General features: G+C 45.1%; 1 protein-coding gene across 12 annotated transcripts in view; it reads left to right on the forward strand.

Annotated features, from left to right (window-relative positions):
- The window catches only part of SEC31A (SEC31 homolog A, COPII coat complex component), a 45,491-nt gene extending 31,998 nt beyond the window's left edge, over positions 1-13,493 (forward strand). For 3 of the 12 annotated variants that reach the window (XM_040583410.1, XM_040583400.1, XM_040583447.1), the window contains 7 exons: positions 476-832; positions 4,286-4,333; positions 6,038-6,096; positions 8,261-8,533; positions 8,910-9,029; positions 11,895-11,966; positions 12,901-13,493. In XM_040583410.1, coding sequence (XP_040439344.1) covers positions 476-832; positions 4,286-4,333; positions 6,038-6,096; positions 8,261-8,533; positions 8,910-9,029; positions 11,895-11,966; positions 12,901-13,080 — 1,109 coding nt within the window. In that variant the 3' untranslated portion in view covers positions 13,081-13,493. The remainder of the gene's footprint in view (positions 1-475; positions 833-4,285; positions 4,334-6,037; positions 6,097-8,260; positions 8,534-8,909; positions 9,030-11,894; positions 11,967-12,900) is intronic. The other 9 variants (XM_040583436.1, XM_040583465.1, XM_040583457.1 and 6 more) reach the window with 6 other exon arrangements.
- The last annotated feature ends 3,375 nt before the right edge of the window (positions 13,494-16,868 follow it).

A 16,868-nucleotide genomic window follows, 5' to 3' on the forward strand; every position in this document is an offset into this window, starting at 1 on the left:
TGAAGTTAATCTGCAGGGCCCACAGTGCAAGGCTGTGAGCTTGCATTCACTTCCAGAGATTGCCGTTCATCTCCGTGGCCTAGGCTTTCCCTTTGTGCACACCTGGGGCGGGGGTTTCCCTTCCCTGAGTGGCACAGTGAGGATTTCAGTGGTCCAGAAAACAGCCAGAGCAGCAGTGTGTGTGTGACCCAGCCCCACCCCAAGTGGCATGGTGGCTTTGGACAGCCCACGGGGGAGAATGGGTTCCAGCCAAGACAGTCCTTTCTCTGCTTCCTGGCTCGCTGTGGCAGGCTGAGGTTTTGAGCAGTCCTTGCAACTGCAGGTGGAGTTGTGAGAGCCAGGGCTTGGCTGAGCTGGTAAGTGGTTTGAGGGGAAAGGGGAAAACAGGAGAGTTGGGTGGAAAAGGAAGCAGGCAGGTGAAACCTGCCCCTCTGTTACGAACTAACTGACTGAATACCTTTTCTCCCTGTTGTAGCGTATCAGGCCGCACACCAGTACCCCTGTGGAACAGGGGGACCAGCTCTCTATCAGCCTCAGCAGCCTATTGCTGTCCCTGCTTCAGCCTCTTACCCAAACCCTGCCCCTAACACCACCCCTCCCTACCTGTCCTCTGCCCCTGCCCACTCCATGCCCTCCCCACTGTACCCTGGGCAGCCTCAACCCTCCCCAACGAGCTTGAATCCAGTCTCTTCCTTCCCTATTCCTCCTTCTGGCGCATCCTTTCAGCATGGCAGGCCAGGACCTCCAGCAACTTCTGTGGCTTATGCGTTACCTACTGGACCAACAGGTACTCTGCCTGCAACCAGTGACCTTCCTGCATCCCAGAGAACAGGTCTGCGCTTGGACAGGGGGGCAGGCAGGGAGGGGGAGGGTTTTGCTGTATTACTCATTCGGTTAAATGTGCAACTTTTCCTTGTTGATGCTCCATACAAAGTTTGCTTTTGCTTAGAGGTCAGTTCAAAGCATTTCTAAAACACATCATCTCCCCTGTGCAGCTGGCATGATGCAGCTACTTCGCTGCAGTGAGCACTTGCTGGGCAGCGTGAACAGTCGTCTTTCTCTTGTGAGTCAGACCTTGCCAGAAACACAGAGCTTTTGCCTTGCCCAAGACAGGGTACTATAGCGTTGTCTTGTCTTGTCGTGAGGCTGTCACATGCTGTGGGTGGATGGTGGCACACCTTGCGAAGCTAGTGTCACAACCTGCGATGTGGCTGGAGGGCAAATTACAAAATTGAGCAAGCTTTCCTAATTGCCGCAGAGGAGATGATCACAATTCTCCTCACAGAACAAGTTTGCAAATAAAATTTGTCCCTGTGTCCCTTGTTTGTGAGCAGCATTCCAAGCCTGGGATTGACAGCATATTTAATTCTAACATCATTTCCTGTGGCATCAGCTCACTTCCATATTTTTTTTCCAAACCACTTAGTTTGTGATGGGATTTACTGTAGCTGTGAATGCCTTTAAAGATAGTGATTTAGAAATGCTTTTACATGTCTCTTTTCTAAATTTTAATTAAAAGCATGTGTGTGTGGCTGACATGAGCATGTTTGAGCATGCATGGTGAGAGCGCATGCGCTGAGGTGGGGCTAGATGTCTCCTTGTGACTGCCTGGACTTAACTGTTTGCTGTGGGACGGCGACCTCGCTTGTGACAACAAACCTGTCTTTTCACTTAGAAGCCTGTGAAACAGCAGCTTTGCATATTTCAGACTACAGGAAGTACGAGCGGTCCTTTTTTAAACCTGGCCAAACATACTTTGCATCCAGGTGGTCCAGCTGAGAGTCAGGGACCAGATCTGTGAAGCTGGGAGCAGGGGGAATATCGGGCAGGACCTGAGGGATATTCCAGGATGCTGGCTCTACTAACAGGCACTAAGGAGCTCACTGTGACTCACTCTCTATTTTAAAAGTCTGTTAGGGGTGATGCAGTGCAGAAAATGCATAATTGTCTTTGATTCGGCAGCAGGAGTAGGTGCTCCTGGCATCTGTGAGGCTGAGAGCCCACACCTCTTTATGGCATTGCCTTCACACAGACGCTCGTGTTTTGGGGAGAAACTGTCTTTTGCTCTGTCAAAAAATAGAGAAGATTGGTGTAGGACAGCTGCAAGGCGAGAAAAGGCCTTTTCCCTCCCATCCTGCACCCAGATTCAGCGTCCCCTCTGTTCTTGGAAATGCTGTACTGTGACCTCTCCTGACCCTGTATTATGGGGCATGTCAAACTTGTATCTCTAAGCCAGAGAGGAGTTACTAAATTAAACAGAGGAAGAGGTGCCGGATAGGGTTCTGGGCCTGGGATGTGAATCAGCACATTATGATGCAGCCAGCATAGCTTCTGCACCTCCAAATAAATGCAAGGAACAAGAAAATGGTTCTTATTCATTTTACTACTCTACTTGCGTCACTGGCTGGCACTTCAGATCTGTCACTTGCTACGTTTCTGGCATTAATAGTGAAGGGATGTAGTCAGTGAGGCATCTTAGAGCAGGTGAAGCTTTGTACTCTGGGCAATAGAAATTAGGGACGTTGACAATAAAACCTGATTTGTAAAATTCTATAATCCACTTAGTAGTCTAACACATCTTGCCCATGTCATTTTTAGTGTAAGGGGAATTGAAGCGGTCGTTATTTGCATTGCCTTGCCAGATTTCTTTTCAAAATCGAAAGTTGTCCGTACTAGTTTTTTTATAAAACTTCTTGAGAGTTATGGGTGCTGCTTGTGTTTTTCCAGCAGCTGTAGTAAGAAGGCAGCCAGTACAAAGTGTCAGGCCTTCAGGAACCCAAACCTGGGCATTATCTCTGATTCCTGGCAAATGCCAGCCTTGGGCTGAAATGCAGAGGGTGGACTGCAGGGCACAGTGAGGTGCTGAGGCCAGGTGTCTCATGGATGTGGGCTGCTGGCATACAATTGCTGCCTGTGGCTGACGGACTATGGAAAAAAGATAAGAGCTATCTAAAAAGTACACTGCTTTCCTTCCAGTTTTGGATTATGCCTTTCAAAAAACATATAAACAAAGAGAAAAAGCTTGCTTTGTAAGTGCAGAAATGATGGTGTAATGCTTAATATGTGTAACCACCACCATATTTTCCAGAGTAGCTGCATTGCTTTGTGAAGGGCCCCTTGGCATGAGATCCCATAAAACAACAGAAATCTGCAGCCAGACGCAGATCTCACCTGTAGCTCTGAATGTTCCAGTGCAGAGCATAACAGTGATGCTGATCTTGGCTTTGAAGTGGTGGTGCACTTTTGTGTGTGGTGAATGATCCAATCTGAGAACATCATGTATCACTTCACAGATATGATTATCTTAAAGGAGGGGGGGGGGGGGTGGTAAGGCAGGAAGGAAAAAAGATCTCAAATTTGAAGTCTTGAAAAGCACCTGCACTTTGAACTGGCTTGGATTTAAAAATCACTTTAAAAAATAGTTCTGTAAGTATCTTCTGTTTTTTGCAAATGCATATAACATCAATATGTTAAGCTGTGCTTAGAGCTCCAGTAAGCAGGAAAAGCCCAGATTTAATTTCCCTTTCAACTTATCTCACTTTGTTTTGTGATAGGTCTTTGAACCTGCTTTCAAGGGAGTTTCAGTTTTCAGAATCTTGAATCTTGTGTGGAATTGTGATAGAGCAAACCTGAGCTAAGGGAAGGGTTAGCACCAGAACTGCATCAGACAAACCCCAGGAACAGCAGCACACTCATCTCCAGTGTTCCTCTTCTCTTTGAAATGGCAAATGCTTTGTCGGCTGTGTTTTGCCCCTTGGATTTATTACTCAGTCTGAGCAAGCAATGTGTCTTTTCACATGGGTCCAAAGCTGCAGTGTGAACGTACTCCTTTTGCTGGGCTGGATGCAGTTGAGAGCACACCTTGATTTGGGAAAATGCTTGACTTCCACTTTGAAATGAAGTACTTTAAGCATCTTCTGAAAAGTTGCAAAGAGCAATGATCTGTTGGCTGCATCAGCTGGTGGGAATAGAAAATGAGAGCACCAGAAGAGATAAGAAAGTGGGCCAGGACTCTGCAATAGTTGTCAGAAACAACCAGAAACACTGATTAACTGCATGGAAAGAGCAACAGGCTCGTTTTCAGGGAAGACAGACAAAAGTAATTCCACAGGGTGGTTTGAACAAATGACTTGTCTCTAAAATGGCATTGTAATTAGGTTAGGCATTTTTTCTCCTGACTTCTTGTGCTTATTGAAACTAAATTGCTAGTCAGAAATTACAAACCAATTGTTTTATTATTTTCAATGGAAATCTTTTTTTAGTTCTCTTTGCATTTTATCTGCAGAAAGTCTACCAACTCAAGACCAGGCCCCTCCCTTCGCAGGTGAACTAGGTACCACCTAACCTGAAAATAATTACAGCCACTACATGAAATCAATTGAACAGATGTCAGTAACACATATGTTCTTCAGAGAACATAAGTGTGATGCTGTTTGCTGATTAGACTTCAATCAAATTAATTTTCAGTTCCTTAATTAAAACCAATAACATATTTGGAGTTTTTAACCACAGAAACAAATGCTGGTTTTCTTTTTAAAGCAAATTTTTCCAGGAAATTAACAGCAATAACAGTCTGAGATATTTTCTTGTGTTATCGCTATTAACACTGCAGAAGTTAGACTTCCTGTATCAGAAATACTCTGGGATTTTCTGGATAAGGGGGGAACAGAGGAGCTCCTGGGGCACATGGCTGCCAGGAGATGGCACTGCCTTTGGTTAAAGAGAAAGCAGATGCGAAAGGGGCTTTAAATTCTTTCATTTACCCCTTTAACATGCTCTGGATGTGGAACCTTTTCAACAAAAGCTCAGGAGCAAATGAAAATTCAGATAAATCGAACAAATTCTGCAGTGAAGTTAAGCTCTAAGGTGAATTCATCATCTGCTAAGTGAAAAACACTGTGGTGAAAAAGTCCATTGAGCAGGGATTTGGTTTTGTTGGCTTTTTGTGGCTTTGTGCAATAAATCCTGATTACTCGGCGAGGCTGTGGTAATGCTGAGATACAATGCTGTGGTCCCGGTTACATGCATTCTGAGATGATTAACTATTTCTAATGCACTAATGCAAGCTTTGGTGTAGAAATCTTGCAACTGCACAGAGTGTGCTTTCTTGGAAGATCAGATGTGGTAGGAACAACACCCCAGGCTCTGACTGAACGTGCTCAGACATCCTCTGTGCTGCTCCCAGTTTGAAACAAACTGCCCTTGGTGCCAAAAGCTGGATTTTGCCACCTTGCTCCAGCAGCTCTGCTCTGCTTTTGGGACAAAAACACCCATAAATGTGCTGTAGCTGGCAGGGGAATCCTGATTTTATGGCTGTCTTGTATCTCCAGGGTGGCTGGGTAATCTGGCCTGCAATGTTTAAGGCTTCTGTTGCCTCTTACGCCTCTATGTTGTGTTGCTGGGGAACATGTCAACTGTTGTATAAATCCATCACAGTATGCAATTGCAGCAAGAGCAGCTCTTGGGAAATGGATGCAGCTTAATGGTAGTTTTATTCACCCATGGTTTCTGACATATTTGCTGCTGATTAATGTTTATAATAATGTTACAGTGATCATGGGGGCGGGAAAGGCAGCTCAGAACCAGTTCTCATTTGAGTGTGATACAGATGGGAGAAACCTTCACGGGTAGCTGAAGCTGTCTTCATGTATACAGTCTGTATAGCAGAGCTGTGTTCTAGGTGTGGTAGGCAACTGCCTGCCTCTTCAGAGGGTGTGTCTGCTCGAAGGCTTTTTTTTCTTCCTGCGAGAGAATTAAAAAAAAATTTTCAAAAAAACTATCAACTTCTATCAAACTTGAGAACTGTTGGTCAAGATGCCAAACCTGCACAGTGGGTGCAGAGCCCAGAGGGTCTGATGGCTGGCATGCTGTGGCTGGTGCAGGAGCTATTCTGGTCCCCAGTGAAGGGAAGAAGAGCAGGGAGGTGAGGGCAGGCTCTGCCGAGCCCCTGCCGGTAGAGCTGTAGTGGGGAGCTGAGCTCAAGAAGCCATCACTACTCTCCCGAGGTGCTTAAGTCTCTGTTTTCTTTCTGTTCCAGGGCCTCAGAATGGCTGGAATGACCCTCCCGCCCTGAACAGAGCTGCCAAGAAGAAGAAGGTACTCAAAGTATCCTGTCTTGACACAGCTGAGTGCCTACCACCTTAAAAGCAGTAACTTAAGCTGTTCCTGGGAAATCTGTTGGCAGGAGAAGAAAAAAGGGCTAGCAGCAAACAGAAGCTGCACCTCGTGAGCAGAAATGGCCTTATGCCTCTCCAATATGCATTCTCTCTCAAAATATTTAAGCCTCTAAAGAGATGGTGGCTTTTTGCTAAAGTTGTGGTTGTTAATAACAGCGTAGATCCTGGTTTGAGGGAAGAAAATACCTTGGGCTTTTTTCATCTGCAGTAAAGCAGATGAGTTTTGCAGGAGATGATGCTTTTGTGAAATGATGAGGCCATACAAATTGTTACAGATTACAGACTTTGCCGGAGCTGAAAGCAATTTATACTGATTAAGGGTCTGACCCTGAGAGATGCTGAGAGTAAGACAATTTTCATGATGGAGACAGTATAGTTTTGTAAAATGGATTTGGATTGCAGCAGGACAGAATAACTGGGGATGCTTGGCACAGAGCAGAGTAAGCCTTTTCATCCCCTGGTGCTGCTATAGTCTTGCGTATCTCCACAGCAGTCGGTGTCATCTGCTGCTCTCTGAGCCTGGTGCATTTGGGAAGCAAGTGTCAGTCTGGAGTGTGTTAAGTGTGGAGAGAGAATAAAAAAAAAGTTGGAGCAAGCAAGATAAGGTCTGGGTGAAGGTGAAGGCAGAATTCTTCCTTACTCTGAGTTTTGGTCTCTGCAGTTCAAGATGAAGAAGCTTTTGGAGGATAGGTAGGGGATGCTTTGTGTGCTTGTGACTGCCCCCAGTGCTGGGGCATTTCTCGCACAGCAGCCGGCATGCTGCCTTTCGGGGCTTCAGGCTCTTAAGTAGAAGGAGGAGAGTTGTCAGTGAGAATAACTGCTGGACCTGAGCGCTCAAGAAGCAGCCTTCTGCAAGCAGGGGTTTTGTTGCTGCTCAGTTTGTGTCACAGCCGGAATATCTGCCATAGCCAGGTCTCGAGGATTGGCTCCCTCCTAAATAAGGGCTTATTTGTTGCATTCACTATTGAGTATTCAACAAACCTCTGTCAGAAATGTTTCTGTTACCCTTATGTCTGCTCTTTGAGGGGGTAGTTTAGGGTATTCTGAAATGACTCACCACAATGGACTGTTGTAAAATAGAAGAACTGTCTGGCATTTTAAGCCAGCTGTAATTTGCAACTGTTTTCTACCTAAGAACTTACCCACCATTCAAATGTTTATTGTTGTGATTAATTGCTTTTATAGCTGGCTTTGGTGCTGGATTGAGAATATTTTTCTCAATACTAATAACTACTAGCTTAATTCTGGCATCATTCAAGATGGTGTTCAGGGTTCTGTAATCTTTCCTTTTTTTTTTCCATGCACACACAAAGAAATGTGCTTATTCCCATGGGAGATTTTTCTTCTGTTTGTATTCCTGTGTGATGTGCAGTGGAGGCCAGTAGCTCATTTGGTTGTTTCTTCCCTCTACCAAGCGTTTCAGAAACGCTTCTGTGTAAAGACTGGCAGATGCTTAGGGATGAATCTGAAATGCATTCATAATCTGTCCTAGCGCAAACCTGTTTGCCAGAAGCTTGAAAGGCTTTCAGAAGCTTTATCGGTGCATGTTGCTAGCTGTGACCTATGTACTGCGGAGACAAAAATGTACCCTTGAAAGTGAGACACAAAAATCTAAATATAATGACCCAACAGTATGAATAGATGTAGGTGTCAGTTAACTTTCATTAGTGTAACTGTTCTGTTAGTGCTGGTCTAACAAACCTCTGTTTTGTACCCTTAGCAGAGAGAGGCTGGCTTTGATTTGAGGTGGCTGTGCTCAGCTTTTGTGGCTGGGGGCAGGTTGGGCAGACTGCTCCTGCCCTGTGTGGGCAGGACAGGCAGAACACACAGGACTGGAAATGCAGGAGGATATTACTGCTCCAGGGCACTTCTCACTGTGCAACTGCAGCCAGAGGAATGGGCTTATTTAGCCAGAGTGAAATCCTGTATTGCCTGCCCCTGTTATTTCTATATCCTGGGGACTCAGCAGCTTGCCTGGAAGCTCTCGGTTGCTATGGGTTGGGAGGTCTAGGAGCTGGATGTTGTGCTCTGCCTGGGCATCCACAGCAGCGTAAATGCACTGGTGTCTTTTTTCTTTTCAACAGGTCCCTGATAACTTCCTGCCCCCAGTTCCCATCACTTCCCCTATCATGAATCCACTGGCAGATCCGCAGTCTCAGATGCAGCAGCCTCTGGGCCCGGCACCAGCCACGGGCACACCCAGCTTCCAGCCACCGCACCTCCCTGTGGGACAGCCGGTGCTGCAGGGGGGCTACCCCGCTGCTCCCCAGCCCCTGGGACCATGCATCATGCCACCCGCCGCTTCCAAACCCAGTACAGAGGGGGCCCCGGGGGCCCCAATTGGCAATGCCATCCAGGTAATGTAGCCCCAGCGTTGCGTGGTTCTGGCTTGTGCGTCAGTAGAGGCTTGCAGGCTGGGGTCCTGTGGGCCAGGTGGAGCTTTTAGTCACTAGCTCTGCACCACGCTGGCTGGCACGTTGCTGCTGTAGTCTCCACCTAGACAGTACCTCTTCGCAGTTAATGCTCTAGTCAATATGGACCAACAAGCTGTTTCCTTATGTGACTTCATAGCTCTCCAGAGGGAGTGACAGCAGATGCTGTTACTGTCACCTCCACACACCCACAGGGAAGAAATAGGAGTTGTGCCAAGCTGGCTAATAATGCCACTTGGTTTAGTTGAAAACGAGTGGTCACGGTGACCTGGAAAAGCCTCACCTGCTCTCTGTTCCTCAGCACGTGCAGGCATTGCCAACAGAGAAGATCACCAAGAAGCCCATCCCTGAGGAGCACCTTATTCTGAAGACTACATTTGAAGCTCTTATCCAGAGGTGCCTGCTGTCTGCCTCTGACCCGGTATGTCTGCAGCACTCCCAGAGTGCCCTTGTGTTTGGGTGAATCACAGCATCTCCTGAGAGCCTTTTTTTTTTTAAAGGCTGCTTTGAGCAGCCACAAGCAATGCATAGAAAAGCTGTATCCACATAGGATGTGGCAGTCGGGGCCAGAACACAGCCAGCTGCCCAAGCACTTTGACTCTGGTCCTTACAGACCTCAGCAGGGGCAGAATGCCATGGTGCTGTTTATGGGGAGGGAGTTAACCCATTGCAGCCCTCTCTGCTGCTCTTTTCTGAGGAGGAAGGTTGGAACTGGTTATAGTTGAGGTTTTGATGTTGATGGGTTAAAAAAAAAAATATCTAAAACCTTCAGAAAGGGCTGTCCTTCCTTCTGTCAGGTGATCACTGTGGATGTGTGCCCTGTACACTTGCTTAACTGCTGCTTGTAATTCAGAGCAGGAAGCAGCTGGTATTATGCCAGGTCTGAGACAAGGCTCACATATGTGAGTACATGCCACAGATTTTGATCTGTGATTTCTGATAACGAACTCATTTCAAAAGAAAATAACAGGTAGCAGAGAAGTACAAGATTATGGGCTTTAACATGATGGATGGAGCTGGATAGGAAAAACATTTCCTTTGGCAGTTAAGTTAGTACTTTGTAAATGAGCCATCTGTCTTAAAGTTTCTCATTTATTTCCAGTGGTCAGTAAATAGCACGCTACCTCAAAGCCCATGTGCTGACTGTTCAGCTCATGCCTGCTGCATGCTGAAAGGTGGATGATGAAAGACAAGCTGGTGATGTGCAGAGAGCTTTGTGCACTAAATGTGCTTGGTCAGCAGCACAGACTCACACTCCTGTTACGGTAACTGGGAGCTGAGCTGTCTGAGGGCTCTGTGGCCACAGCTGTGGGAGTATGTTGGGCGTTTGATGTCACTTCTGTCTTAAGTCTGCTGTACAGTTTCTGCTGGCTCTGTAATTTAGACTTGGCACTTGAGTGTATGTACCCCTCCTGTGGTTCTCAGCCCAGCAATTTCAGGGTGGACTCACCCACGCACACATTTACAGAAGCTTTTCAAGGCCATAGACCTTTCTTTGGACAAACTGTGTAAGGTTCAGTAGTATTCAGTTGCTCAACATCCTTTCTTTAAAGGTTAGGCTGTAGAGTGCAGGGCTAGAAGTTGTATACTGCACAGAGCCTTTGACCTTCACCTCCTCTGAGTGCCCCTTCTCCCAGACACACAAAGAAGGCAAAAGCATTCAGTTCACACCTGCACCCAGGGATTGCTTTTCTGCTCTGCCATCACATTTTGCTTGCTTCTTGTTAAGTGTCTTTGATTTCCTTAGGCAGAGCAAGCGTTTCTGGCACACAGCGCCGAGACACAACACCCTGACTGTGTGCATCAGTTATTGTCAGAACAAATGCAGACACTACTCAGTTATTAGATTCTGAAGGAGAACATGGGAACTGGAAGCAAAAAGTGAGGAGAACAACTAGTTCACACTTTTCCCACCTAATTTCCTTTAGCTGGAGAGATGTCTTGGTGTTCCACTAAACACAATGTATTCCTCTATGCCCTAGTTGGCCATCTGTAAAATGAAAACGGCATGTATGCCTTTTCGCAGGTTTTGAAACAAATGTTCTAATTCCTGTATCTGGAAGAGTTAGCCAGTCCAGAAGAATTAGCCAGTTTATCTGCCTCTCCCTGGGGTATATTTTCCATACTTGTCTTAGTTCCTTGACAGCATAACTACTGCTGAGGGGTTTGCCACATGTGGCCTGAGATCGGTGTGCTGTGTTCTCCTTTATGCCCTTTGCCATCCAAACAGCTTTCCCTAAATTCTAGTACAGCAGGCAGCCACCAGTCTGTCTTACCCCTGATCCAGAGTGTTGCCATAGGCTTTGTTGGTTTCTCTCTGGGTGACTATTTAATCCAGGGAAACATTTCAGTTGCCAGGGGAAATGGCACAATCCTAAGTGAAGATGGATTGATGTGCATACTGATTTGGGAGCAAGTTTCATTACTGCTGTGCACTGATGCCATTTCTACTGCTGTTGACCACCTTTTTTGTGCTTCTGTAATTGTAACCTTGATGCTTTATTGCTGCTTTATTATTCTGGATTAAAATCTTCAATTTCTGTAGCTGTTAAAAAAAAAAAAGGCGAATAAAAACTAAACGGTGGATAAAAATCCATTTCTCTGGCAGCTGCTGTGGCACTCCAGGTAGAATATACTGGTGTTATTTTAAGAGCCCTTGGTGGCAGAATAATTCCAGACACATGAATGTGTGGTTTGCTCTAGATAAAATCATGGAAGTGTAAAGGACTTGGGAGGGCAGTTTGGGTTATGCTATTAGTTTTTCTGCTGAAATGAAAGCGTACAAACTAACTTGTGGTTTTATAATCAAATATTGGAAAATATAATTAGGATTTGCCATAAATGACTGAGTTCTACTTCCTTAGACTTCAGTGACTGCATGTGCCCTTAAGCACATTGACATTGCTGGATACCTGATTCCAGTAATAACTTTATCCAGCTATCATGCTTTGCCAGTGAACCAAAAAAAAAAAAAAATCCATGCTGCAGCTCAGGATTTTGTCACTTTTCCATATCAGCTATACCAGTGGGTTTTGGAATGTACCTCTTACAGTTTACTAGTCTCTGTAGCTAACTAGAGCAGTTACATGTGGAGAACCAGTCATATCATGTGGCCTTTCCTAGAAAAATCAGGGGAGAAAAGTACAGAGCAAAGAATTCAAATGATGTGTTAGGAAAATGTTGTTGAGAAAGGAATTTCACATGTTGCATGGACCTATGCAATAATATCAGATCAGTATGGTATTCTTAAAATCACTGTGTTCTAATGTACGTATTTCTTTTGCAGCAAACCAAGAGGAAACTAGATGATGCAAATAAACGCCTGGAGTTTCTATATGACAAACTTAGGGAACAGACAGTAAGTTCTGTTGCTTCCCCCTCACCCCAGATATTGCAGGTATAGCCAAGAATTTCATTGGTGGTGTGGATCTCTCTGCAATATGTAAAGGTGCTTGTTCTTTCTTTGGAAGCATGCTTCAAATCCATTTACTGTATGTTTCCATACATTTCCCAGAAACTGGTAGATAGTGCTTGGCCCTAAGTGCCTTTGCAGACTTCACAGTGTTTGGGTCACGTCATGAGTTCTATGGTGCTGTGCAGGAGCTGTGCTGAGCCCAAAGAGCAGAGCTCCTTGTAGTAGGCACTGTGTGAATGCATCAGGAGGGTTCCTGTCACCAGCAGAATGAACCCAGCACAGCAAGTTCCCCCGCTCCCAGCAGGGAGTGAGAAACATGCAGCCTGGGGTCAGAAAAAAACCAGAAGATGTAGATATTGAAGGCTCATTGACTTCACCAGAGGGCAGATGTGCAAGTACTTGAGGATCTGGTAACTTTTCCAAAGTCTTCCAGGAGGTCTGTGGCAGAATAAAAGGACTGGGCTTAGATCTCTTTAGTACTTTAGGATTAGAGTGGTCTGATCCTGTCATTTTCAGGCCATCTTTGCTGAGCAATTAACTTTAGCCCAGAGGTATAAAAGCTCAGTAGGTCTTTCGTGCACCGCAGTCTGTCACAGCAGGTCTCCCATATCAGGGAATTGCACCCAGGGGCTGGCAGTGAAGGCTTGCAGAGCTTTGCAGTGCTGCAGAGAAGGTGTGTTCTGGTTGAAGTCTGCTGTTAGTCTTCCCAGTGACTGTTCCCAGTGTGGTGCAGCTCTGAAGGTGGCTGTCATTAAAGGAATTAATTGCTACACTTTTCTGAGGGCCAAATGTTACACTCGGGACCTCTGTTTTTCTAGCACTAGTGTATGCATTGTTTCCTCTTTCTGCTGACCTGCCTTGTCTGGCTTCCTTGCAGCTTTCTCCAACCATCATTAGCGGTTTGCACAACATTGTGAAGAGCATCGAAACCCGCAACTACCAGGAAGGACTGAACATCCACACGCACATAGTCAGCACCAGCAACTTCAGCGAGACCTCTGCTTTTATGCCTGTTCTGAAAGTTGTCCTCACCCAGGCCAATAAGCTGGGTGTCTGAAGTCACCCTGCGTTTGCAAAGCCTTGACAGTTGCTTTTCCAAAGAAGTGCATTTCTACAGCAAATGTGCAGGAAATAGACAAAAATGCTAGTCCTTACAGCATGTTGCAGTAGAGCACTGACAAAATGGCATTACACTCTCCCTGCAAAATACTTCATTTTAGGTGGGCCGTGGGGCCCTGGTGCTTTTTATTTTAATCTTTTTCCCATCCCTATTGTCTACAAATAGTATATTTAATGGATGATGCCCCATATCGTCAATTTTTAGATGCATGTTATCCTGCTAAACGGTGGCTTTTAACAGATTTGTGTTTAAAAAATGAGATAGGTTGTATATCAGACCCTAAAACAGATTATTCCCTTCTACCCCATTGTCCCTTATCCACCAGATTAAAGAGTCTGATCATATTAAAATGTATTTGGTCTTTCATTTTATGAAGCTGCTTACAGTTCTGTTATTATAATCTACATGTTAAATAGCTTAATTTTGCACTGGGGCAAACAAGCAAAATAAAGGCTCATGTGATATGTTCAATAAATGTTAATTTATTAAAATGTGTCTTTATGAACTGCAACTTAGATTTTGAACCTGAAGTACAGTGGGGCGGCTTTCTGTTGTGTCCTAGGCGTAAGGATATTTTTTTCCTTCATGCTTACCACTAAAAGCTCTGTTTAACATTTATAGAGAGATCTACATTTCAAAGAAAGGTTTAGCAAGGATTCTGAACACACCTGTGTGCATTTGTAAAAGCTAAGAATGGAAATAGTGGAATGGTTTAAGCTACCCATACAGAGACACTGATACCTAGTGTGTAAACAAGGTGCACATTGTTTCTTGCGGTTCCCTGAACCTGAAGATTACTGCTCGCTGCACTGTGAGGGCATGCAAGCGTGCTTCTGCTGGCCATTAGCAAGCCAGGTCAGGTGAGTTTCATAGCACACCGTCTTTCCCTGTGGCACTGTTGAAGTTGGCTTTAAGTTTTAAAAATTTGAAACACTGTGCCACGAATAGCACTAACGCCTAGGAGGAGGAACAACAGCTGGAAGAAATGTCCTGATTTAAAATAAAAAAAAAAGTCTTTGACTGAAAACTATCTAAAATACCAGTGCCTGTGGAATGCAGATTTGTCAATACATTCTGCAAGAAATATTATAAATATATATGTATATATAAATAACAATGCATTTCTGGCTTCTGTGACTTAAGCTGATTATGAGTCACAGATCTGTCAGGCAAAACATTTCCTCCAACAAAAGTGAGCTTAATTTTATTTCTTTGCAGTGTTTTCTGACCTCATAAGCTTTTATAATTGGTGAGTGTAAAGCATCAATTTGGAGTTGCTTTGTTTCAGGAGTTTTAAAAAAAAAAATTGGAGTCATTTTCTTCCCCTTAATCTTGGTTCTAGGTTTCTAAGCAGTGTTATAAGTAGGTTTGTATTCTGGTCCTGTCACCTGGAAGGTTTGCGGGTGTCCTGCTTTATTAATCTATGCCCTTAAAGACTCCTTGTCCAGAAGGCTCTGGTATTGGCTAAACCACATTTAAAAAAAAAAATGTGAAGTATGTTAATGCTGCCAGAAACTGTTAATAAGGAAATGGCAGTCTACCTCGGTGCAAAAACATTCAGGTCACCAGCCCCATACCTGATCGCTGGGACCACATTATCTAGTAAATATTTCACAGCACTTCCTGATGCAGATGAGAATGGCAGTGGCTCGGTGTGCTTCACCTTTCCTCCCCTGGGCCTGCCTTCTGCAAGCCTGGAATGAAATGCTGGGGCCTTGGTAAGGGAGAAGGCAGCAGCAAAGGGGCTGCCGCCTGTAGCAAAAGCAGAATTTGGGTAGCTTAGTACCCCAGGATCTCCACACGCGGAAAGGAGTGCTGCACTGAACTTCAGTGTTGATTTCTTCCCTCAGAGCAAACTGGGTGCAGTCTGGCCAGAGGAACATAGACCCTTGTGTCTTGATTCAAGGTGGGCAGGAGCAATTTTTAAAAGGATACATGCAAAGGTAGACAGGAATAAAATAGAATAAAACCTCAGTAGGGTGAAAAGCAGGTGTGCTGGGCTGGCCTGATGTTTCTGTGGTAACACTGTTCAGCAAGTCAAGGAAAGCAAAATTGAATCTGAGCACCTCAGGACCAAACTGGTGGATGGGAGATGCTGCAAGAAGGAGAATTCAGGAGCTGGTCTTGCATATGCAAATACTCTCACTGAGTATTTTTGGGAGTACTCCTGGACAAGAAGCTGGAGTAGTGGCTGGCAAGTGGCACTTGCGGAGGATGTGCGGATGGTCCACAGTTTGTGAAGCTGGCTGTTTCTGGCAGTAACAGCTGGGGAGACTGATGGTGGTGGCAGAAGAAGGCTACACTCTGGTAGGTGCGTTGTGCAGGGTTCTGGGCAAAAGCATTTCTGTAAACTGGAAGTTCGTAAGTTGGGAATAAAGAGCAGTGGGAACTGAGAGGACTAGCTGGGAACAGTTCTTCAGTATGATGTGGCTTTGTAAAAGCCAAGGAATGTTCAAAGGCATTGCACAAGCTTTTGTGAGACTTCCATCCACGTAAAAGAGGATGCCAAGTGAGAAGGGACTCGGCAAGGCACACAGATTTCGAGGACTGAAGAGTTTGTTTAAAGGAAGAGGTTAAATAAACTGCTTGTTTGCCTAGTGAAGAGCACAAGGGAATCAGGTTGATTGGAGCTGAAGAGCAGTGAGAAAAAATGTTGGTATGAGCTGGCCACAAGTAAGCTTGGTCTGGAAATTGAAGTGGTCAAAAATGAGACCACTGGATCACAAGGAAACACTGGGTTTTTCTGAGGTGGTAGTATTTTTGGGTACCATGATGTTGCATCACCAGCCTGGACACTGTACGTCAGCAATGGAATAATCTCAGTCTTCTCACTGAAAAGGAAAGCTGTCCTCCACCTTGGCCATCCTTGGGAGCTCAGGACCAGAAAACTGCACTGCCCAAGTACATAACAGGAGCGGATGCAAAAATCTGCTACTCTTCTCCTGAGAGCAGCTGAGATGGATAATAATAGTTAATCAGTTATGATGCCGTCTGTTCATATCTTCAAGGAATGCCAAGCAATTAGCCACCCATCTGATGTTATAAATGTAAATGGCCATCTTCATTTACGGAAGACAATGAAGCCCTGCCAGTTTATGCTGGCAAAATAATTTGGCCCCAAATAGCCTAATTTTGATCTCACTGAGTGAGAAGACATTTATACCATGGTATTAACACCAACCAAGCTAGTCTTCTTTGTGACCCCCACAAGGCTGCAGAATTACAAGAAAAAGGGATGGAAGGAAATTCAAAGATGTAATGTGCAGAAACGTGGGTGTTGTCCAACAACAGCTGACATGAGGAGGCATCTCCCTACTTCAGCTGTCGCCATCCAGGCAAAAGCACCAGTCAGAGAGTCTGTGGGAAAGGGCAGAGTTAATGCGGTTGTCTCCTGCTGCGGAGGCAAATGGGTGGGGGTGTAACAGGGGCAGTACTGCGGGGCAGGCTGGCTATGGGCAGGTCTAAGTACTTGAGTGAAAACCTTTTCTCTGCCTGTAAAGCTCTGTAATGGATTTACCTTGGTTTTGCTGGCAGAAGTCCAAGGTCAGCATTAGACACTAATACTGAAGATTGTCTTTTAATCACTGCAGCATTTTGAGCCTGTGCAATGTTTACATCAGATTTGTTCTGTGTTGTGCCTTTTGGATAATGTAGTTCCCTGACATACAGATTGGGAATGTGGGTTTACTGTTTGGTAACTGTGTTTTCTCTGCTCAGAAGGGAGC

Source organism: Falco naumanni, chromosome 1 (assembly GCF_017639655.2).
Source record: "Falco naumanni isolate bFalNau1 chromosome 1, bFalNau1.pat, whole genome shotgun sequence".
Classification (NCBI taxonomy): Eukaryota; Metazoa; Chordata; class Aves; order Falconiformes; family Falconidae; genus Falco; species Falco naumanni.